The sequence below is a fragment of the Amphiura filiformis genome, chromosome 10 (assembly GCF_039555335.1).
Source record: "Amphiura filiformis chromosome 10, Afil_fr2py, whole genome shotgun sequence".
NCBI lineage: Eukaryota > Metazoa > Echinodermata > Ophiuroidea > Amphilepidida > Amphiuridae > Amphiura > Amphiura filiformis.
Genome location: NC_092637.1, coordinates 54,666,713 through 54,687,647, shown reverse-complemented (window position 1 = coordinate 54,687,647; position 20,935 = coordinate 54,666,713). Strand labels below are relative to the sequence as shown.

The 20,935-nt window shown below is 37.9% G+C and overlaps 1 protein-coding gene across 2 annotated transcripts; it reads left to right on the top strand.

The window, feature by feature from the left end:
• The first annotated feature begins 273 nt into the window (after window positions 1–273).
• LOC140163034 (transport and Golgi organization 2 homolog) lies at window positions 274–20,679 on the top strand. Of its 2 annotated transcripts, XM_072186375.1 has the most exons (6): window positions 274–379; window positions 11,960–12,087; window positions 12,777–12,922; window positions 13,568–13,617; window positions 15,317–15,485; window positions 18,066–20,679. In XM_072186375.1, the coding sequence occupies exons 2-6, from the start codon at window positions 11,989–11,991 to the stop codon at window positions 18,271–18,273; spliced, it is 672 nt and encodes a 223-aa protein (XP_072042476.1). In that variant the 5' UTR covers window positions 274–379; window positions 11,960–11,988; the 3' UTR covers window positions 18,274–20,679. The 2 variants fall into 2 exon arrangements, with proteins under 2 accessions (XP_072042476.1, XP_072042475.1); XM_072186374.1 differs by lacking the exons at window positions 11,960–12,087; window positions 12,777–12,922; window positions 13,568–13,617; window positions 15,317–15,485; window positions 18,066–20,679 and adding exons at window positions 1,548–2,005; window positions 3,547–5,230 and having other exon boundaries at window positions 294–379.
• Window positions 20,680–20,935: the final 256 nt, after the last annotated feature.

The following is a 20,935-nucleotide window of genomic DNA, read 5'->3' as shown; positions in this document are numbered from 1 at the left end:
CTCCTTTTTCCAGGCATTATTGTGTGTACGGATTGTACGCTAAAACAGCTCAAGTATGGGTATTTACACCAATTTTGCGATAAAAAAAATAAAATAAAAAGCCTCCTCTTCCTCCTTTTTTTCGAAAACCCGGACGTGAAACATGTTTTATTTTTTACTTAGCCTTACATAAAATAAATATTTTATTTTCAGATAAATGGAGACTTTATGACAATTTTTATATTTCAAAATTTTACAGATTACTAAAGTTTTGATAATTTTTAGCAGCTTAGTGGAGCTAGTTAATTAATTAATGATAACAGGTGGAATCGTGCACAGCTGATTGCACAGTCAGTGGTCGATCGATGCGTGAATCATCGCACTTTTATAATAAAGAAATGTAAGTAAAAAGAAAAGGCGTGTCTAAATTGACGGTGTGCTTTGTTTTTAATGTTTTGCAGGTTGTGTCATGATTAGTGCATCCAATTGACTAATAGTAATATATGGCGAGTGTCAAAACGTGGGAATCTTGCTTTAGTTTTATAATACAATGTTTAAGCTTTTACAAAAGTTAATGCTTAAGCCATATTTTATTATTTAGGGGTGGTGCAATAATTATGTGTACCCCAGGGGTGGTGAATTATGGGGGAGGGCAAAGATTTTTGGCAGGCCAAAAGGGGGGGCAAGCATTTTAAAGGGGGGTCATGATCAAGCGATTTTCAGGTCGAAAGGGGGCAAGCAATTTTTGGCACAGATATTTTGGGTACCGTTTCTATATTACGCCCTAAAAAGGCCTGGGAAAACGTTAGGAACATGTTCAAATATATGCAAAATTTCCTGTGTAGCTACATGCTGGGGATCTTCCGCGTGGCATGCGAGGGGTCCCAGGTTCGAATCCCGGGGGTGCCAAGTGACTTTCTTCTTCATCTTCTCTCCTTTTTCGTTCCTTCTTTCCCTTCCGATAGCACAAAAACCACGGGTAGGGTTAGGGTTAAAGCGTTAATACGCTGTCAGGTCAGTTACCGATTTAATGGCAGAACTCCTTTGTCTCGAACAAAAGGTACCTTTCGATGAATAGCTTGGCAGGAAATAAAATCGGCACAAAGCAACAATGCGTTTACATAATCTATTGCTCCTCCAGGTTTATTAGAATAGCTCCATGGTCTACAACATCTCTGAGGTAAAACTGACAAAGTATATTTCTTGAAGCTTGAACTTTGGATTTCTTAAATGTATGTACAGTGGATCCCTATGTACCGCTGCAGGACTGATCAGGTCCGTACATGTCATTATGTTTATGATAAAGACTGAAGTCTTGCGTGCAGGACTACTTGATGCCCTCATGTACTTTCAACTTGAGAAATATTTTTCATGATTTTGGAAGATATTTCGCAAAATTTTGGTGCTACTTGCCCTAGCCTGCATATTTGTCACACGTCCTGCTATTTTGTGAAATTTGGGTGCTATTTTCCCTTTGCCTTCATCTATTTTCAGCCTAATCATCAGGTGATCAAAATCAGATCTTGGTAAAAATCATCGATATTTGTTTGATATTTATCTATTTATAGACACTATTATATCTCAAGTGGCTCTCAACGAAGTATGCAAATGACCTCGTATTAAAATGTGTATAACGGCATTTGTATTCGGACTCGTCTCCAAGACGCAGAAAAAAGGCTACCGGCTAATCCTTGCCTTCAACCGGGATGAGTTCTACGCAAGACCGGCAAAACCGGCGTCATTTTGGGCCACCAACGGTGACATTATTGGCGGCATGGACATGACACCCGGTAAGGAAGGCGGAACATGGTTGAGTCTCAGCAAAACCGGACGACTAGCATTGTTACTCAATATCAGAAGGTTGGATGGGTTTGTGGATCCTGATGCTAAAGGTCGAGGGTCGTTGGTGAAGGACTTTGTGGAAGGGTCGCAAGGATGTGAGGAGTATCTGCAGGGAATTGCTGAAGAAGGGGAGCAGTATAATGGGTTTAATCTGGTGACTGCTGATCTTACTGATAAAGATGAGGTAGGGGCAAATAATTAATTGTATCATAAACTATAAAGAGATGTCACAGGCTATCCGCAAACAGCCAAAGTCCCTGTGCTTAGTATCACTCTGAATTCATGAGAAACCCGCTATCAACTAAATTGATTTTAAGGGCGTTGGCTCTAACTAACGTTGGCTTGTTATGCAAATGAGACAGTTGATGCTTCCGTAGGTTCTACACACAGATTTCGAAGCTACACCGCAGGGGGTGTCTGAGGGGGGATGTGCCCCCCTGAGAAGTGAGAAACTTTTGCAAAATGAAGGTCCAATTGAAACCATTTGATGGACCATTTTGGTACTATTATTGTGTACAATTTGAGTTTGAAAAAGCCGAAAATTGGTGAAATGAAGCGAAGTACAGGAGGCCCCTCATTGCGCCCTCTTTTTCTCCTATTTCTGAAAAGTTGAGCAAATGTATTTTGGTATGTAAAGAAACCTTAAATCGTTAGCTTTAATAAACCAAAACAATTCAATCGGTTCACAATTTTTTAAGATATGCCCTCTTTAAGGAATGTACCCGGTTTTTCACTCTATCCACGGATGAGGCTTGGCTACATCAAATATTTAAACGAAACACACGGTTAATGACATGGATAGATAATAGCATTAGGCTTGGGAAAGCGAGGATCACCAGCTAGCTTCAAACATCTTCGCAACCCAGTATTACTGCTGCATTCAGAAGTATCCGGCGCACAAGGATGGTGCATAGCATAATTAATGCAATGAGAACTAGGGCTGAAACCTGTATTCGTCAAGGAGGCAACCAGGTAGAGGGCAGAGCAGCACAGTAAACTCACTTCAAAAGAACCAAAGACAAACTAAACAGCCCTTTTCAGGGCTACCTTTTATTCCAAAAAGATAAATGACTTATATTCTCAATAAAAAGAAAGCAAGAAACAATAAAGTAAGAAAGTAAGAAACACAATAAAACAAAAAGGAATAAAATAACCGAGAAAAACATAAGTAATTGCAAGTATAGCAAAAGAAGTCCCATCCCACATCAATTTCGCCCAAATTAATGACACTTAACAAAATCCATAACCCATAAGCCCGCCGGTAAAGCCCATTCCCTAAAATAAAGTTGTTATTTTATAAAGTTATCATCGAGGAATGTTTTATATTCATGCATGGTATATGCACTTTTCAATCTTTGAAAAGACCATATGGACAGAGTGAACAGAGTGAAAAACAGATACATTTCTTTAAAAGGGCATATCTTCAAAGGTTATGAGCTAATTGAAATAATTGTTTCGGTTTTATAAAGCTAACGATTTAAGGTTTCTTTACATACCAAAATACATTTGATAAACTTTTCAGAAATAGGAGAAAAAGAGGTTCGCCGCCACTGCATCCCCTGCCCCCCGGTTCCGCCGCCGATGATCCAGGTCCCCTTGCTTGTTGAGAGATAGCTTCTCCACTCATTCCTAAACGCTTATTTATGTCAAAACATCATTTCAACAAATTTAACTTAGAATTTGACAATTGAAATATTTCCTCCTAATCTTTAATCCACTTTCCAGGTGTACTACTACAGTAACAAATCCGGCAGTCCACCCGAGAAACTTCAACCAGGGGCATATGGTATATCCAACTCACTCCTAGCCTCACCATGGATGAAAGCAACACACGCAAAAGACTCCCTCAGTGACATCGCAAATGTTGCCGAGCAGCCCAAAGAGAGACTGACAGAAGAGATTCTGAAAGTGATGAGGAACGATGTGCCTTTAAGTCACGATAAACCATTAGATGAATCAAGTATAACTTTGGAAAAGTTATACGCTGTGGCACCGGAACTTTTGTGTGTGAAGACTCCTGTATATGGGACACGATCACATACTGTAATACTGGTTGATACCCAGGGGGAGGTTACATACACAGAAAGTTATTTGTTGGAGCCAATTGATGCTAGGAACCGACAGTGGAAGACAGAGTCAGTGACTTTCAGTTTGAAAGATTAAGAAAGTGGACTGAGTAATTTACCTCTCTAAATGTGATATGATCAATTTGGTCCATGGGACTAAAATAAAGGTGGCAAGTTTGAAATTGAGATAAAGGTAAAAATATGGAGTAAAAAAACAATAAAATACCTAAGAAACTAGACATCACAAAACTTCAGAATTTATGTTTGTATCGTAACATTTTGGGGATGTCGCCACTTGGTCCAAACCCATTTGGTCCATTGCCAGTTAGGCAATTGGACCAAGTGGTAATTGGACCAAGTGGCAATGGACTAACTGGCAATATATGGACCAAATGGGTTTGGACCAAGTGGTGACAAACCACATTTTGTAGTAACTCAGTTTTCAAAAATGCCTCTTTTGGCCCCCATGGAGCAGATTGTGTCACAATGTAACATTTATACAATTTTGGACCAGATTTGTATGTGTTTTTTTATTCTTTTTGACCTCCACTTTATAATCAGTACTATTTAGTAAAACAAGTAAATATTTATAACTTTTAATCTGGGCATGCTATTTTTGGTGGCTATAGCATCATTGATGTTATGCTGTATGTAGTAAGTCCAGATGCAAGTTTTAAATATTTACTTTTTAATCTACAATGTATCTACCCATATGATTGAAAACATTCACAAACATACTTTTGTTTTGTGAACTATTGTTTCACATCATGTTTGGAAGTGACGTAGGTGTGTATTTCGCTGGGCACCAATATAATCCTACAAAGCGTATACACACGCATACCAGTGCGATTTGTAGGCACCTAAGATTATTAAACTCCAGATTGGAAGGTTCCGTGCCTGAGCCCTCTGAGCGTGCTTGAATTTGGCTTACGCAGGTAGAGTGTTCAGATTTGGTGGCATAGCTCATCTGAGCATACATGGAGCACTCAACTTGCCAGCGCCTACGCGCAAAATTTCTTATGCGTACGCTCGCGTTATATGCGGGTTTTTTAGTTCGCTAACGTACCCCTCACTTGTCGTCGACGCCCATGTGCAACATACCTACATTATGCAGTATGGTAGCCATGTGAAAAGCTCAGCCAGTGAGATAAAAACACAAAGTGAAACAAAGCGTGGGTGGTCCTTTGAAAAATAACGTCTTCTGTTAATACAATAAAATGGTGTGAAATCAAGTGCAATTAAAGAATTTGGACCCTTGAGGGGGGTACTCGGTACAAAAGACCGTACAAGGGTGTGCCGTAAACATAGGTCACAGTTTGGACCATTGTATATCCAGTGGCGGCACCAGGAAATTTTTTTCGGGGGCATTAGGGGGCAAAGTGAATTTCAGGGGGCAAAATCAACAAAGTTTATAAAATTACCGTAAAAAGTGGAAATTTTCGTAATTTTGGGTTTTTCGGGGGCAACAGGGGGCAAGAGTTCTGACTGGGGGCATTTGCCCCCATGCCCCCCATGCCGCCGCCACTGTGTATATCAATGACCCCTTTTCTAGGCAAAATTTGGTATTGTTGTATTATAAATACGAAATTAGCCAAAAAAAGTTTTTGGGAAAGTTGTAAAAGCTTTGTCAATTGGCATTAAATGTATAATATTAAAAAACGATAGGTCCAAATTTATGGACGTGTGCCAATGGTATGTGGTTGGGTCCACTTTCAAATCCTCAGCACCACACCTCTATTCAAACCAAACTTGAGTACACCCCCCCTCTATGGATTCTGTAGCTTCAGATCTTGAAGCACTGCTGGGCATAGTGCTGTAAGAAATCTGTCATTTTGGATTTTCATGAAAAAGTGGTCAATAAAAGCATACACCATATGCAGCTTTGAAAGTCTTACTCTTATCCCCATGAGAACTATGCCGATTGGCCAAAAAGAAATTTTCATTATCAATTGGACCAATCAGCAACATTGTTAGAATAATTTCACTACGCAAAAAAAATTGGGGTGAATTATTTGCAAGACTCCATTCTGATTGGTGATAAAAGTGAAGATATCATGTAATTGACCAATCAGAGGCAATGTTAGATAGGCAGGTAGTGCTCAGGGGGTTAAAACAAAGGGACATTTTGTACTGAATTAGTATTAAATTTGACTAATTTTATGGTAGTAAGTATTGTCTTGAGAAGTAAACTGGTATGTGCATGAGTAATGTGACATAATCAAGGGGAACGAGTAGGATGTCGCTAATATGTGACACGATCAAGGGAAATGAGTCGGATGTTGCTAATATTGATTTTGAGATATTGGCAAAGAAAGTGTTCAAATTCCTTTGTTTTATATTGTTTTCAGCGATTGATAAATTGACATAACTTTGCGAAGAAAAGTCGTATCAACATGGGGTTTTCAGTTTCAGAAAGCTCTAATTGTCCTCTTTAGAAGCATATGTAAACCTCATTTTGTCGACATGTGACTCATTCCCCTTGATCATGTCACATATTGTTTTTGAAATATTGGCACAGTTCATTTCTTTTATATTGTTTTCAGCCATTAATAAGTTGCTCATTACTCGGTAATCAGATGTCCGATTTTGATGGGGTTTACATCAAAATATATAGCATTCGTAAACTGCCAGAAAATGTTGAAAAAAACTTCTAAATAAAAATTTATGACGTGTGACTCATTCCCCTTGATCATGCAATATACACCTCGTAAATATTCATGAGCTAATAGAGGCTGTCAGCCTTACGCCATCTTGTGGGTACAAATGATCTGCGTGTTCATGTGTCGGACACTATGCGCAGGGCGCATCTTGCCACACAGCAGTTATCGCGCATCAACGCAGTGATTTTGCTGTTCACACATGGAGATCGAACGACCATCACAGCGTGTACCCACAAGATGGCGGCATATGACGTCACGCTGACGGCCTCTATTGGTCAATCACTCATGACAAGGATTTCAGCAAAGTACAGTGTAATAAAAGAAAATTAAAAATACTATGGTTCATATTGGGAAAATAGTGTACATTGTTTTGGTAAATAGTATACATTGTTGCTATAAATTTGTTATTTGTGTAGTCCTTAAAATCCAAGCTTTATTGGGTTGTGCAAAATGTTAATGTTAATTTCGACATTTTGGACCAAAAAGATCTATTCAACATGTAGTGAATCAATTCACAATACACATTTGGCCCTCTAGTCGAATAAAAAAGAATACATTTTTCATTTGAGGACCATCAGATTTAAGAGTTGAAGGTAAAATTTTTGCCTCCTTTTTTATGACAAATGAACTAAACCTGAGGTAGGGTTAAGGTTAACAACTATTTCAAACTGTTGCGATTTGGTAGTTCACAGCATCTTGGGAATGGTAGTGAGCTTTGGCAAACATTACATTGATCATTCATTTCATAGCTAGTGTGTAGATTTAAATAGCACAGATATACTTTTATAAGTCCTGTCACTCCTGTGGTTCTTGAGTTATGTTGTAAAGAGGGCTGAAACAACACTTTTGTAAAATGCATGTACATAACTCGAAACAACAATAAATCAAGCAAGTTTTCAAAGTGTATATGATTTGTAGAATGAACTTTTGCAAAACATCAAAGTGTTATTTTTCAATGATATGTTGATTTCAATAATGAAAATCAATTTTTTGGCTGTTTCAACCAACAATACCTCATCTACCCTTATTATTTTTAATACCATTTTAAATAATGCAATTGTTAATGAATCACATTGAAACACATGCAGTTAATAAAGAAAATATGTATGACACAATAATTAAAGAATTATGTTCTCTCACATAAAGTCCGTATCAGACATCAATGTATTGGATGTAATTATTGTAAGTCATAAAATAGTGTAAGGTTGCCGTCAAATTATGTTATTCGTTGCCCCTGGTTCTTTACCCAAAATGCTGAATAAATAACTTCCAGGAAGGGTTTCTTTCCATTTTGAGCCGAAATAAGGAGGTAAAGGGAAATTAAGCCCACCCACTGGCTATAATATGAAATTGGGTTTTTTTTTCAAACCTGATTTTTTTGCATATTTGTATTGTTTACACATGTCCCAACTTGCACCTAAATGTGACATGATCAAAGGAAATGAGTCGGATGTCGCTAATATTAATTTTGAGATATTGGCAAAGAAAGTGTTGAAATTCTTTTGTTTTATTTTGTTTTCAGCGATTGATAATTGATGTAACTTCGCAAAGAAAAGTCGTATCAACATGGGAATTTCAGTTCTGAAAGCTAGCTCCAAATGTCTTCTTTAGAAACATGTGTAAAACTCATTTTTGACCAGGGTCAACATGTGACTCATTCCCCTTGATCATGTCACAAATGGAATAGGCCAAATTTCTTTGTAGGTAAACAGAGCAAAGTTCGACATAAAGTCCTAATTTTAGAAAATTATGACAGTGGGGTTTCTTTTACTTTACCTTGTTATGGCAGCAGTTATTACTATTATTGTAACATTTTGAATAGAGAATAACAAAATAAAAATTTGACAGAAATCATCCCGGGGAAATCATGCATTTAGGCTTAAACAGCCTGGTAAAAATGTGGAAAATGTCAAGTAAATACTGCTTAATGTAACCATGGTGGTGATAGAAAATATAAATGCTTGGGAGTCGACTACAATCATGTAATTGACTGGTATAAAGGCCATTTGTGGTGTGTGTGTGTGTCATTAAAACTACATAAACCAGACACACGTTCCATTAGATTGTCAAAAAGGTAATTTTCCTGAAAGGGGGGGGGGGTCATCTCCACCTGCCCCCCATTTAACCCAGTAACTTTCTTGTGTTACTTTTATTAAATAGTTGCGCTGGTTATATGAAACATGTCTTTTCCAAAAATTAGAATGCATAAACTGAAATTAGTCTTAGTACAAGTCTTTGGGCTTGATTGTCACAGCATATGAAAAACACCCTAAAAATGCATGTTTTTGACCCTTATTTCCAAAAAATGGCCGAATGTTAGCATTTAGTTTTGTTTCATTTGGCAAAACAGGATAATATTTTTTTAATCCCAAAAAATTAGTTCTGTATTTTTCTGGAATAGGGAGTAATGTTATGTAATCCACCTCCCACTTTTTCATATCACTATTTCCACCAATCTCACTCATCCTTAGATATGGGTTTCCTTTGAAAAATTTCAGTCTAGCTGCACACCGTAGATCGGGAAAAATAATTGCTAAGTACCCAGAGTGTGGATGGCCATGGGTCAGCTTTTGGCACCATTTCTGCATCTCAGATTCTGTAAATGCCAGGGGCTATCAATGGCATAATGCCTTGATCCCCCACCAGGGGCCCTTTAGTGGCGACCCCTGGATCTCGTAGTGCTGTTAAGCTCAATCACGCATCGGCTCTTGGTCTATGCACTTCAACTTTTTCCTCTGTTTCATCTCCTCACTTTAAATTTCTGCAGAAATTTTCGCCATTGACTCACCACCAAGGTAATCATTCGGATTCCAATCCATTTTGATACAAGAACCAAAAATGTATATGTGCGGCCCACATGGAGGGGAGGGGCACTCAAATATGAAAGTGATTTACCTGTGCCTACCGGAGTATGACACTAGGGGTCTATTGGTGGTGATTTTTGCCATTTTGAAGCTAAATTGCTACAAAAATGTTTAAAAAAAATTTTGTGCAAGGATGTAAATTTCTTCTGAAATGGGGTCATTGGGTGCAAGCTGATGAAAAAGGAGGGAAGCTGATGAAAAAAGGAGTCATTTGGTGGCAGATTTGGTGAAAAACTGGGTTTATTGACGAGTGCCAATATATGCTAGTACAAGTGCTCCCCCCCCCTAAATGTCCTATATTTAAAATGTAATCAAGTACATATGGTGGAATCATGCAGTGGGCAAATACTGCTTTTTAGACTGCTATGTGCAGTAAAAACAGGTTAAAGGGGCATTTCGTGATCCACAGCCTCATCCCCCCACTTTTCCCAAAAAAAGTTGAGATTTGTACACCACTGGATACCTCTGGCTACATAATGTTTATGTACCAAATATTTCTTGCAGATTAATTAGTTTAGCAAAAATATCGCAAATTTGAATTTCGTTCTGGTGCACCAGAACGAAATTACAACACATTGTCTATGGAGCAGTGTAATACACATAATCATGCATAACTCGCAAACGCAAAATCGGAATCAACTGAAATTTTGGAAATAAGCTTTTTTTGTGGATATCTACTGAAAAATGTCATAAAAAGAGGATGCTAGGATCACGAAATCCTCCTTTAATTGAGATCCCAAATTAGCCTGTTAAATTTATGCTAATTAGGCAGACTAAAACCTAATTTAGATATTTCGGCTATATTGCAGGCCTAGCGCAGGTTAATATTGAGTTGCAGGTTAATTTAGCAGCAGGCTAAAAGTATACAGGCTAAAAATTGCAGGCTAATTTTGCAGGATAAAATATGCAGGCTAAATATATGCAGTCTAATTTTAACCTGTATATGCAAATTTTGCAGCCTAATTTAGCGTGCCTAATTTACATATTTCGGCTCTATTGCAGGCTTAAGGGCATACTACACCCATACATTGGTTTGATTGGTCTGAAAAAATATTTTTTCATTTATAGCTAGGCGATATATGCACGGATCATGTGAAATAAAAATAAAATAAAAAAAAGGTGCTTTTAAACCATTGTATAGTAAGTCATTTTAGCCCTATATATTTTTTTTGTTTACATGTATCCTAGTAACTCAGATGTGTGTTTCATAACAAACCATAATTTATTCTTTTCAACATGTTCAAGTAGGGTACATGAATAGAATACATTAAATCCTTTGTTATACCATCTATAGAAATGTACTTACTGATTATAACATAGAATAAATTAAATAGGCCTAATCTCTTCCACATAGACAATTTAATACTACTGCATGTATTTATCTTCTATAATGTGCTGTTAGGAAAAGAGATTTAAAAAGGCTATAAGGTCATCAAAGGTCAGGTTATAGGTCAATTGGTTCAGGTCAAATTCAGGCATCAATTTTGAATACATGTGATAGTCTGTGATATCATACATGTCATAATGAGGCATCAATTTTGATATTTTGTCTGTTACTGGATATATAATGGAAATGTGTGAGGTGGATATACTAAAATACCTTGGCATGTAAATGGTGAGTACAATTTAGATTGCCTAGTTGAGATGGATTGGGCAAATAAATATAAAATAGTTACCAAAATCACAAAAATGAAGCTTACGGAAAACTATCTAATATGGTGGTATAGATGACAAAAAAATACAATCTTTTTCAACATTGCTGTAGTGTGGTTGTGGTAACCTGTTACCTATGGCTTAATTAAGTTTCAGTGAAATAGTGTCGCAAGTTCAAAATACAAAATATAGCTCAACATTGAAAATAGAAGCATTTTAACCGGTTCGTTTTTTGATAGTTGTGGAGCACCAAGTTCATGACGTCATAAAAGAAATCAGGGACCACTTATTCCCATTTTACATATCAACATTATTTCCCTAATGTGTTAGCAACACATATCCAAAATTTTAACGAAATCCGTTGATAGTTAGCTTTCCAAAATGAAGTGAATTTAAAACATCAGTGATGTACCACCTTTTGGCTTATATCATTAGAAGCATGTACGCTTCATTGATACTGATGCCACCAATTTGTCAAATTTGTCCAATTTCTTTTTCTCATTTCTTCACAAAATGCAAAAAAATGCAATGGGTGTAGTACCCCCTTAAGGCAGGTTAAAATTTACCCTGCATTTTTTGCAGTCCATGCAGGCTAGGCGCAGGCTAAGTGCAGGCCTGCTTTTCTGCTAAGGGGTGTCGTAGCCAGCACTTTGTCAGAGGGTGGGCAAGGGGTGGTTTAAGGGGGAAAACATTGACAAAAATGGGCTAAAAAGTGCAAAAAAGGCCTAAAAATCTTGTATATCGGGGCGGCCACCATCCCACAGGAGTGGGGGCGTGGGCAAGACGTTTTACTGGGGGCATCTAGCTGCCACCCCTTGGCTATGCCAATGCTTGTCATCATTCTCATCATCACTCGTTTGACATGTATAATCATGCCTAATTTTTTTCTCAGCAGATTATTCCCACAATGCCTTTGTTATCACCATGGAAACCAGTCACCAAGCCCATTGTACTAGTGATGAGCAGCATATGATATCATTCCGTCATTGTCATCCAAGAAACGCTAGCATCCTATGTTTTCAGGTCAGTCATGGGGTCGGATCCCAGGGGGGCCACTCAAGTGTGATAGTGAACACATGCATGCATGGCCGCATTTTTTTTAAACACCCCCTAAACAAGTTTTACCCTACCAGCAAATTTAGCCCCTAATTTAATATAGAATTAGAATTTACCCACTAATGAGTTTTTGGCTAGTAAAAATGCAATAAATGTACCCTTTTTGGACTCATAATTTACCAAAAATTTGAAAAGGTACCCTAAACAAGTTGTTCAGTTTCAGAAAACTACCCTTATTCTTGAAACCCGTGTTTTGAAGACCCTAAATACATCACACACATATCTTGCCGTGCCTAAAAAAACCCATTTTATTTGTTTTGTTGGTCACGTATGCGTACAGAACATATGTGAGTGCCCCCCCGGATGCAATCTTGCCACTTTTTATGTCACCATGGGTTAATAACACCTAATTGTTAAATCTTCACAACCAATTAAAGTGCTGTGTTGCAAAATTATGTTATTTTAAAGCTGTTGGGGAGTGTGCAATAATTATGAGCCATGGTGGGAGGGTAGGGGGCAAGATTTTTTTGGAAAGCCGAAAGGGGGAGAGGGCAAGCTGAGAGGGGGCAAGGGATTTTAATGGATGGATTTTAAATCTTGAATATAGAATATAGACCAACCTTTTACAAAATAACTCTTTGTTTATGAATATTCAGGTGCCAGACCAATGCCCACTCTGTCAAACAAGGTTGTCATCGGTTCGACTCCCGTCACCACCAGTAAGATATCCAAGTGTGTTCGTTTCCTCCAGTGTTGCACCATGTAGCATCATCATCAAACCAACAGTAGGAACGTTTCTCAAGTAAGATTTTGGGTTTTGGTTTTGGTAAAAAAGTTTTAATAACATTAAATGTCAGGTTTTATAAAGGTCATGAAAATGCTTCGAAACATTTTGTAGGAAAACAGACTAAAAACATTATTTTTTTTAAGTGTCAAAATGTTATTGTAAAATATTTTTGCAAACAATGTTTGCCAAATATTTTGTCAACACTTAAATAATGTATTAGAATGTTTTGCAATAAGTTTTCAAACAACTATGATGTTTTTAAGTGGCATGTAAATGATTTTTACCCTTTACCGTTAACCCACATTTTAAACGTTTACTGGCAACCTGGAAATGAGACAAAAATGTCAAGGTCATTTTCGGTCAAATGGGGTCAAGGCGACCACAGACTGCTGCAAGTTCATGAAATTGGTGGGACAACCACCTTTTAAGCAAGGCAAATATAATGTGAAGGTCATTTTTGGGTCAAGTGTAATTTGCACCAATTAAAGTGATGGGTGTCAAAAGTAGAGGCATGCGGTGGATGCCTTGCGGCGAAAACGCGCAAGTCGAGAAGTTATTTATTGTTAGAGCTCTTGGGAAGATGCATGCCCTCGGTTTATAAAATAAAAAAAATTATCAATGTAAATATATTATTTTATAAGCATTTTGTTCTTTTTGCAGCGATTACAAGGATGGTGCAAACCTTCATGCAGGAATCACAAACACAAAAGGTTAGAGCTAGAAATACGGAGACAAAATAAAACAGAATAATTTGTGATGTGAGTCTTACTGGTCTGTTTTGTGCCAAAAGTACCTCATTTTGGACCATTTTGTTTGTACAAAATGCAAATTGTGTAACTATTTGTCAGTCACAGTAATCAGTGGCTTAGCCAGGATTTTTCCAGGATGGAAGGTGGAGGCAAGGTGATGTGAGGGGTGAATTTGACAAAAATGGTAAAAAAATGGTCAAGCAAGGCCTATAAATCTACAGGGGGAGCAGATGTTCCACAGGGGGAAGCTCATATCTTGAGGACCCTGAGCTACCTTGGCTGCACCACTGACAGTAACACCATGATGGGAGTGGATCAGGGAGATGCATTTCCTTCCCCCACACTTATCAATTTCACCTGGTACGCCATGGGTAAGTGTATTAAAGCAACATTGGGCAATTGCAGTTGAAATCAATACACTCGATGGAAGACACAGCCTTATAATCTTCCACACAGCGAGTGTGAATTTAAAATGTGGTTACCTGAATGGGTGACTCATGCATTTGATGTCATACTCCCTGTGTGGAAGATTTAGGTCACGTAAAGCTGACACGCAAAAGGAATGGTATGGGTTCTATGAAAGAGATCCCAAAGCTTGATGTATAAGGGCATTTCCACCCCATGTACATAATTTTTCTTGGGAGACTGGGGAGTTCTCTCCCCCAGCAAATTTCATATTGATATATTATTAGCCTCAGCGCAGGAACCGCAAGACCTATGAAAATATAGATCCAATTATTGACTTCCTTCACTTGTTTCCTGTAAGATCAATGTATTGATATTAAGAAGTATACTGCCATTTTTTATGCCTTGTACCGCGAGGCATGCTGTTTTGGCAATGTCCGTCCGTGCTCCCTTCTGTCCCTCTAGATGCTGTATCTGGTGAATGCATAGGCAGATTGAATTCAGATTTTCATAGGTGGGTTATGGTTCAAAACTCTGGCTAATTGTTTTTTGGGGTGGTGTTCAAGGTCATAAACTGAGTTCAAAGGTCATTTGAGGTCATCAAGTTTGTAAATTAAAATTTGGCCTCGCATGAACAGTTAAAATCCTATTGCAACCTAACTTTGGTCATAGCTGCACTATGCATGGGAACCCTCACCTATTGGTGGTGTTCAAAGTCATATACATATCAATTTGTAAAATACCATTATTTCAGACTTTTGGTTGTCATATGAACAGTTCAAATCCTGCTGCAACCAAATTTGGGTCATAGCTGCACTGTCGGAACCCTCATCTATTGGTGGTGTTCAAGGTCATATGCTGAGGTCAAAGGTCAATTTGTAAAATGCCATTATTTAAGACAATTGGTTGGTCTCATATGAACAGTTTAAATCATAATGCAACCTGCATTATGGGCACTTTCATGTATTGATGGTATCCAAGGTCACATACGGAGGTCAAAGGTCATTTGAGGTTATGTTTGTTTGTTTGTTTATCACTTGACACACAGTTTGATATTTTATAGCTGTTATGATCTTTCTGAATTTAAATCACGGTGGAGGCATCCCAATCAACGCCTTGTGTCAAAAACTCTGACGTTTCTAGTTTAGTTTATGGATAAAACTGCAAAAATGTGACTCAGCTGCCATCCTGCTCGGCCTTAGGTACAATAAAGGTAGTGCACTACTTACCCAAACTAATGTGTTATCTCCTTCAGGTTCTGTGTATGGCTATGATGAAAATGGTGTGCAAGTATCAGGAGGAAGATTGTCATGGAAACAGTGTGTCACTGTCAGTTTGATAGACCAATATGATGATGATATCAAAGAAGGGTGGGATAAAGGTCTGCAAGAAATGGCTGGTAATGCATGTTGGACTAAAGAAAAGTAGGTACTTAATGTGTGCTAGGTGTGGGTGGGTGTGATGCGGTGTGGTGCTGTAGAGCAATATGATGATGATATTGAAGAAGAATGGGATATAAGGTCTTCAAGAAACGGCTGGTGATGGATGTTGGACTAAAGAAAAGTACGTACTTAATGTGTTTGTGTGTGTGTGGGGGGGGGGTAGTGTAGTAGACCAGTATGATGATTCAAACGAATGGCTGGTGATGGATGTAGAGATGGATTTCTACTAAAGAAAAGTAGGTACTTAATGTGTGCTGGGTGTGGGTGGGTGTGATGCGGTGTGGTGCTGTAGAGCAATATGATGATGATATTAAAGAAGAATGGGATAAAGGTCTTCAAGAAATGGCTGGTGATGCATGTTGGACTAAAGAAAAGTAGGTACTTGATGTGTTTGTGTGGGGGGGGGGGGGGGGAGGGTAGTAGACCAGTATGATGATGATTCAAACGAATGGCTGGTGATGGATGTAGAGATGGATTTCTACTAAAGAAAAGTAGGTACTTAATGTGTGCTGGGTGTGGGTGGGTGTGATGCGGTGTGGTGCTGTAGAGCAATATGATGATGATATTAAAGAAGAATGGGATAAAGGTTTTCAAGAAATGGCTGGTGATGGATGTTGGACTAAAGAAAAGTAGGTACTAATAATGTGTGCTGGGTGTGGGTGGGTGTGGGGGTGTGGTGCTGTAGAGCAATATGATGATGATATTAAAGAAGAATGGGATAAAGGTCTTCAAGAAATGGCTGACAATGGAGACTTAGCTAAAGCAAGGTAGGCTTATACCACAGACCCTGTAATTTCTAGGTATAGAAGACCAACATGATGATACAGATCTTCAAATTGTGCTGCATGGCAACAGAGATTGGACCAAAGAAAGTTAAGTATTATAATGGGTGTGTGTATAGGTGGGTTTTATGGTTGGGATAGTGAGTGTGTGTGTTTAGTAGCTAGGCCAATATGATAATGATATTAAAGTATGGGCTAAGGGGCCGTCCATAATTTTCACCATTTTAAGTTATGCACAAAGCGTGCATAAGAGGGGGGGGGTAAAAGTTTTGGGCATGTGTGCAAATGGCGATTTGTTTGAGCAATAAAAAAAATATGAAAGTGTAAAATAATGGTATTTTTACAACATTTTATTCATCGCTCTTTTAACCTAAGAAAATTTTAATGAAATTGTTTAACTGGTAGTGATGTTATCTTTAATGTTTTATTATGCTCAGCAGTCCTATACCTTTTGCTGAAACTTAATTATAGCACTCTATACAGCATCTTACCTTAATATTAAAATTCCTAAAAGTTGAAATAGTAAATTCAAGTCTCTCTTTCGTCAAACACGGTTTAAATTCTGGGTAAGTTTTCTGAGACCCAGTAGTACATACTCAAAAGAAAATTAAGTTGCAAGGAGAGCTTCACACCATTCCTACAGTTTAATTTTGATTTATAGTGGGTACTCCCGCACCAAAGTTGCATCGTATACGCCCGTACTGAGGTATCCACAGAGTATCTTGGATCAGTAGTAGGCCCCCACTCATAGCAAATTTTTCGCCATTTTATTTGTGCATAACTCGAGGGGGGAGGGGGGTAAAAAGTTATGCACGCTTTGTGCGTAAGTGAAAATGGCGAAAATTATGGATGGCCCCTAACAGTCTTCAAGTAATGGCTGACAATGCCAAAGAAAGGTAGGCTTATACCACAGACCCTGGAATTTCTGGTATAGAAAACCAATATCATGATTTGAATAAGTATATAGCTGCCCCATAGACAATTGGATAATTTATGCATTCTATGTTGTACATGTCTAAAGTATCAGACACCTGGCAGCTATTGCAGATAGCGCTTGACCCCTGATGTCTACTTTCGGCCAAAACACATAACGAGGGTTTAAGGAAAGAATACACTATCTGCAATAGCACAGTGTCATCGCCCCGATATCTTCATGACAGAAATGGCCATGGTAAGTTGAATCGACAGCCACACATGGCCATTTTGTTCCGACCTTTGAGATGCATAATGAGCCAAGGGACATCCGAGTAGGGCTACTGACAATAGCCTGGTAATTGACCTCTCTGTGTGTGAGTGAGCATGTACACGCCATTATGAGGTCAATGGTCATATGCTTTTAGACTGCTTGCACGAGTGAGTGCAGCTAGCCTACGCTGCACTATAGTTCGGCACATATAAAATCAGAATATTTTTGTCAGTTCTTGAGTTCAAGACGCAATTAATGGTTCTTTCTCAAGACGCAAGCTAACGACTATCATATCCGTGCAAGGAACAAAATCTTGCTTCTTTAGACTAAATCAATTACAGGAGATATTCATCATTTTCAACCCCGGTATCCAAAGATTTATCGTCTGAATATCAAATTGTGCATAGCACATTCACGTGTATCGATCCCGGGTATTCATTTCAGTGCCTCTGCTGTATAATGTAATTATTAACCGGGCGATGTCGTTGTGAATAGATGACATATATTTTTGATTGTGTACATATCGAATGCAAAAATTGCCAAATGTCTATAAGGCAGCTAATCCCTCAATATATCCCCTCTTTTTGTTTTCAGATACCATGAATCGCTACACAACTGCTTTGATTTTGTTGTGGGTTTCCTCAACCATGTTCACTATAACCAGATGAAATGGAACAAACCTGATGACATCACAAGAAATAAAGTATGTCATGAATACATAGTGCCCTTAACTACCAGAGCCAGTAAATACATCAGTGTGTATCGATGTGTTCAACAACAAGGATTTATCATTAAGGAGTGATGAGTTGAGAGTAGGAGTAGATTATAATAATGAACATGATCAAATAGTGCCTTTAACTACCAGAGCCAGTAAATACATCAGTGTGTATCGATGTGTTCAACAACAAGGATTTATCATTAAGGAGTGAAGAGTAGGGGTAGATTATGATAATGATCATAATGACCACGATCAAACAGTGCATTTAATTACAAGAACAAGTAACAAGTAATTACATCAGTGTATATGATGTGTTCAACAACAATTTAAGGCTATATCATCAAGGAGTAAAGAGTATGATCGTAATAAGGATAATAATGACCATGATGAAATAGTCCTTTTAATTACTAGAGCAAGTAAATACATCAGTGTATATGATGTGTTCAACAACAAGGATTTATCATCAAGGAGTGAAGAGTAAAGAATATGATCGTAATAATGATTATAATGACCATGATGAAATAGTCATTTTAATTACTAGAGCAAATAATGCTTTTATGCTCAACCCGAATATCGAATTCGATTGTTCAACTAATACGCATGATTTATATGTAGCCGCAGTCTGTGCCCTCATATCATGGACTTGGCGAGCCCCAAAAGCAGTGCCGATTTATAGACCATGTGACGTCATTGCCCGGCAGTATGCGCGCGAATTATGACACTTACGCATCGTAGTTTGCTCAAGGCACGTGCATTTTAAATCTCCCACCACATTTCATATAGTTCAAGAAAGCCATTGATCAGTGAAGCGATTCGTTCGAGCATATCGACAGACCAATCCCTCGCCTTTGTTGATAAACAATGATTCAAGTGCTGGTCGTGAGGGAGGAAACTTAGAGGGCCTTGAACAAGGCTATAAAGTGCAGTATTCTTGCAACCTCGGGTGCAACCTACAACTCGTAAGTTCATCTTTTAAAGCAACTGTGCCGCACTTTGATTCTTTTTTATTTGAAAATCAAGCAAGACCCGCTAATTAATTTTTTCGTGCCAAAAAGTATGAAGAACAAGAAATGTCTTTAAAAAGACAACGTCATGGATGCAGATAATGTTTCATAATTTTACAGTGCAAGTACTTTGAATGCTAGTAAATTTGAATGTTTGGCACAACTAACCGGGTGCAAAATATTGGCATTTATTGGTAAATACCACCAATGACATACTAGGAAATACTCAAAATTTTCATGCTGAAAACGGAATTGAAAAATGTGTGCTAAATAGGTCTCTACATATTTTAATTCATACCTGAACAAATGGCTTTAATTGAAATCACATCCTCTGAGTTTTACAACAATACAACAGTCTGTATTCGGACAACCTTTAAGAATGTTTGTTGCTTAAGGGATTTCATATCAACCAAGTTTCATGACAATCCAACTATCTATTATCAGTAACTTTAACCTTGATATGACCTTGATGGTTTCCACATAATCTTGTAATCTATACTCAATTCACCTTGGATGACCTTGCCCTGACATTCAACATTTTCCACTTACTAACTCATCATGTCCATAACCCCTATAAACAATCTGTTCTTTTACCTTTTCTGTGTTTTACCATTTACCAATATTTAGTAAATTACAGTTAAAATCCATTAAAAGCATGGTATTTTATTAAGATATATTTATTCACATTACAATCTGCCCCAATTACTGGTATTTACCCTCCCCCTGACGACTAGTGTCACTCCCAACATCAATTATTAGAGACATTGCGAAATGAAGTTACTTTAACTTTAACTTTAACGTCTAGAGGATTATAGAGGATTATGAATTCAAAACCACCTTATCGATGGTAGTAGTGGCACTTTATACCCAGCTTGTTTCCTTGTTTGGTCAGATCAGGGAATGGTCATTCAGATTATAAAATAATAGAGTATTTGTTTCTCATAAACGTGATCAATATCCTAGCATGGTCGCACCCCTCCACAACCTCATCCACCATAGCGACGGCACTGTATCCTATGGGTTGGAATTTTCGATATTTGACACGTTAGAGGGGAGGGGAGAGGGGGTTAGCCTTCTAACGAAAGGACTTTCGTTTATGGGTCACTCCATATGAAATCAAGGAGGCTCCCCACCTAACCCCCTCAGATTTGCTTTATATTTTAGTCATAGGTTGTACCTGTAAAAATATTAAAAACCTGCAAATTTGAGGTATGTAGCTCTTACGGATTTTCTGTGGCAGTCATTTAAAGTTGGAGTAGGTGGGTCTAAATTTGGACCCAAAAGTTGCCCTTTAAATAAATTTCATCTTTGGGAGCCTGTGCCTTCTTTATAAAAGAGAGAGAGGTCTGAAACCTTGTATACACACTAACTGCATGCCCAATTTGTCAAAAAGTAAAAAAATAAAAATTTCTGTAATTGCGCGTTGTGTCACGGGGTCATTAAATATGCAAGAAAAAATGTAATGTTTTGTAAACTGGCAAGTTTAGACCCCTAAATTGACATTTTTGTCAGATTAATTATTTTTTGTTGTCACTGCTGCTATAAATAGGTTAAATACAATGCATATCCAAAAAATTGACCTCACATTTCATTTACATTTCGAACAGCGCCCTCACGAAGATGAAATTTATTGCAAATTCAACATTTTCAGGGGCCCGAAGTCGATGTGGTCCACCTTCAAAATTTATAAAACATCACTTTTATATGACTACTAGTCTTAAATTACAACTTTGTTAAGTCCC

Coding starts and splice junctions, on each gene's coding strand:
- LOC140163034 (XM_072186374.1), top strand. CDS start 1,604: ATGTGTATAACGGCATTTGTATTCGGACTCGTCTCCAAGACGCAGAAA. Junction 2,006..3,546: donor ATCTTACTGATAAAGATGAG/GTAGGGGCAAAT, acceptor TCCACTTTCCAG/GTGTACTACTACAGTAACAA.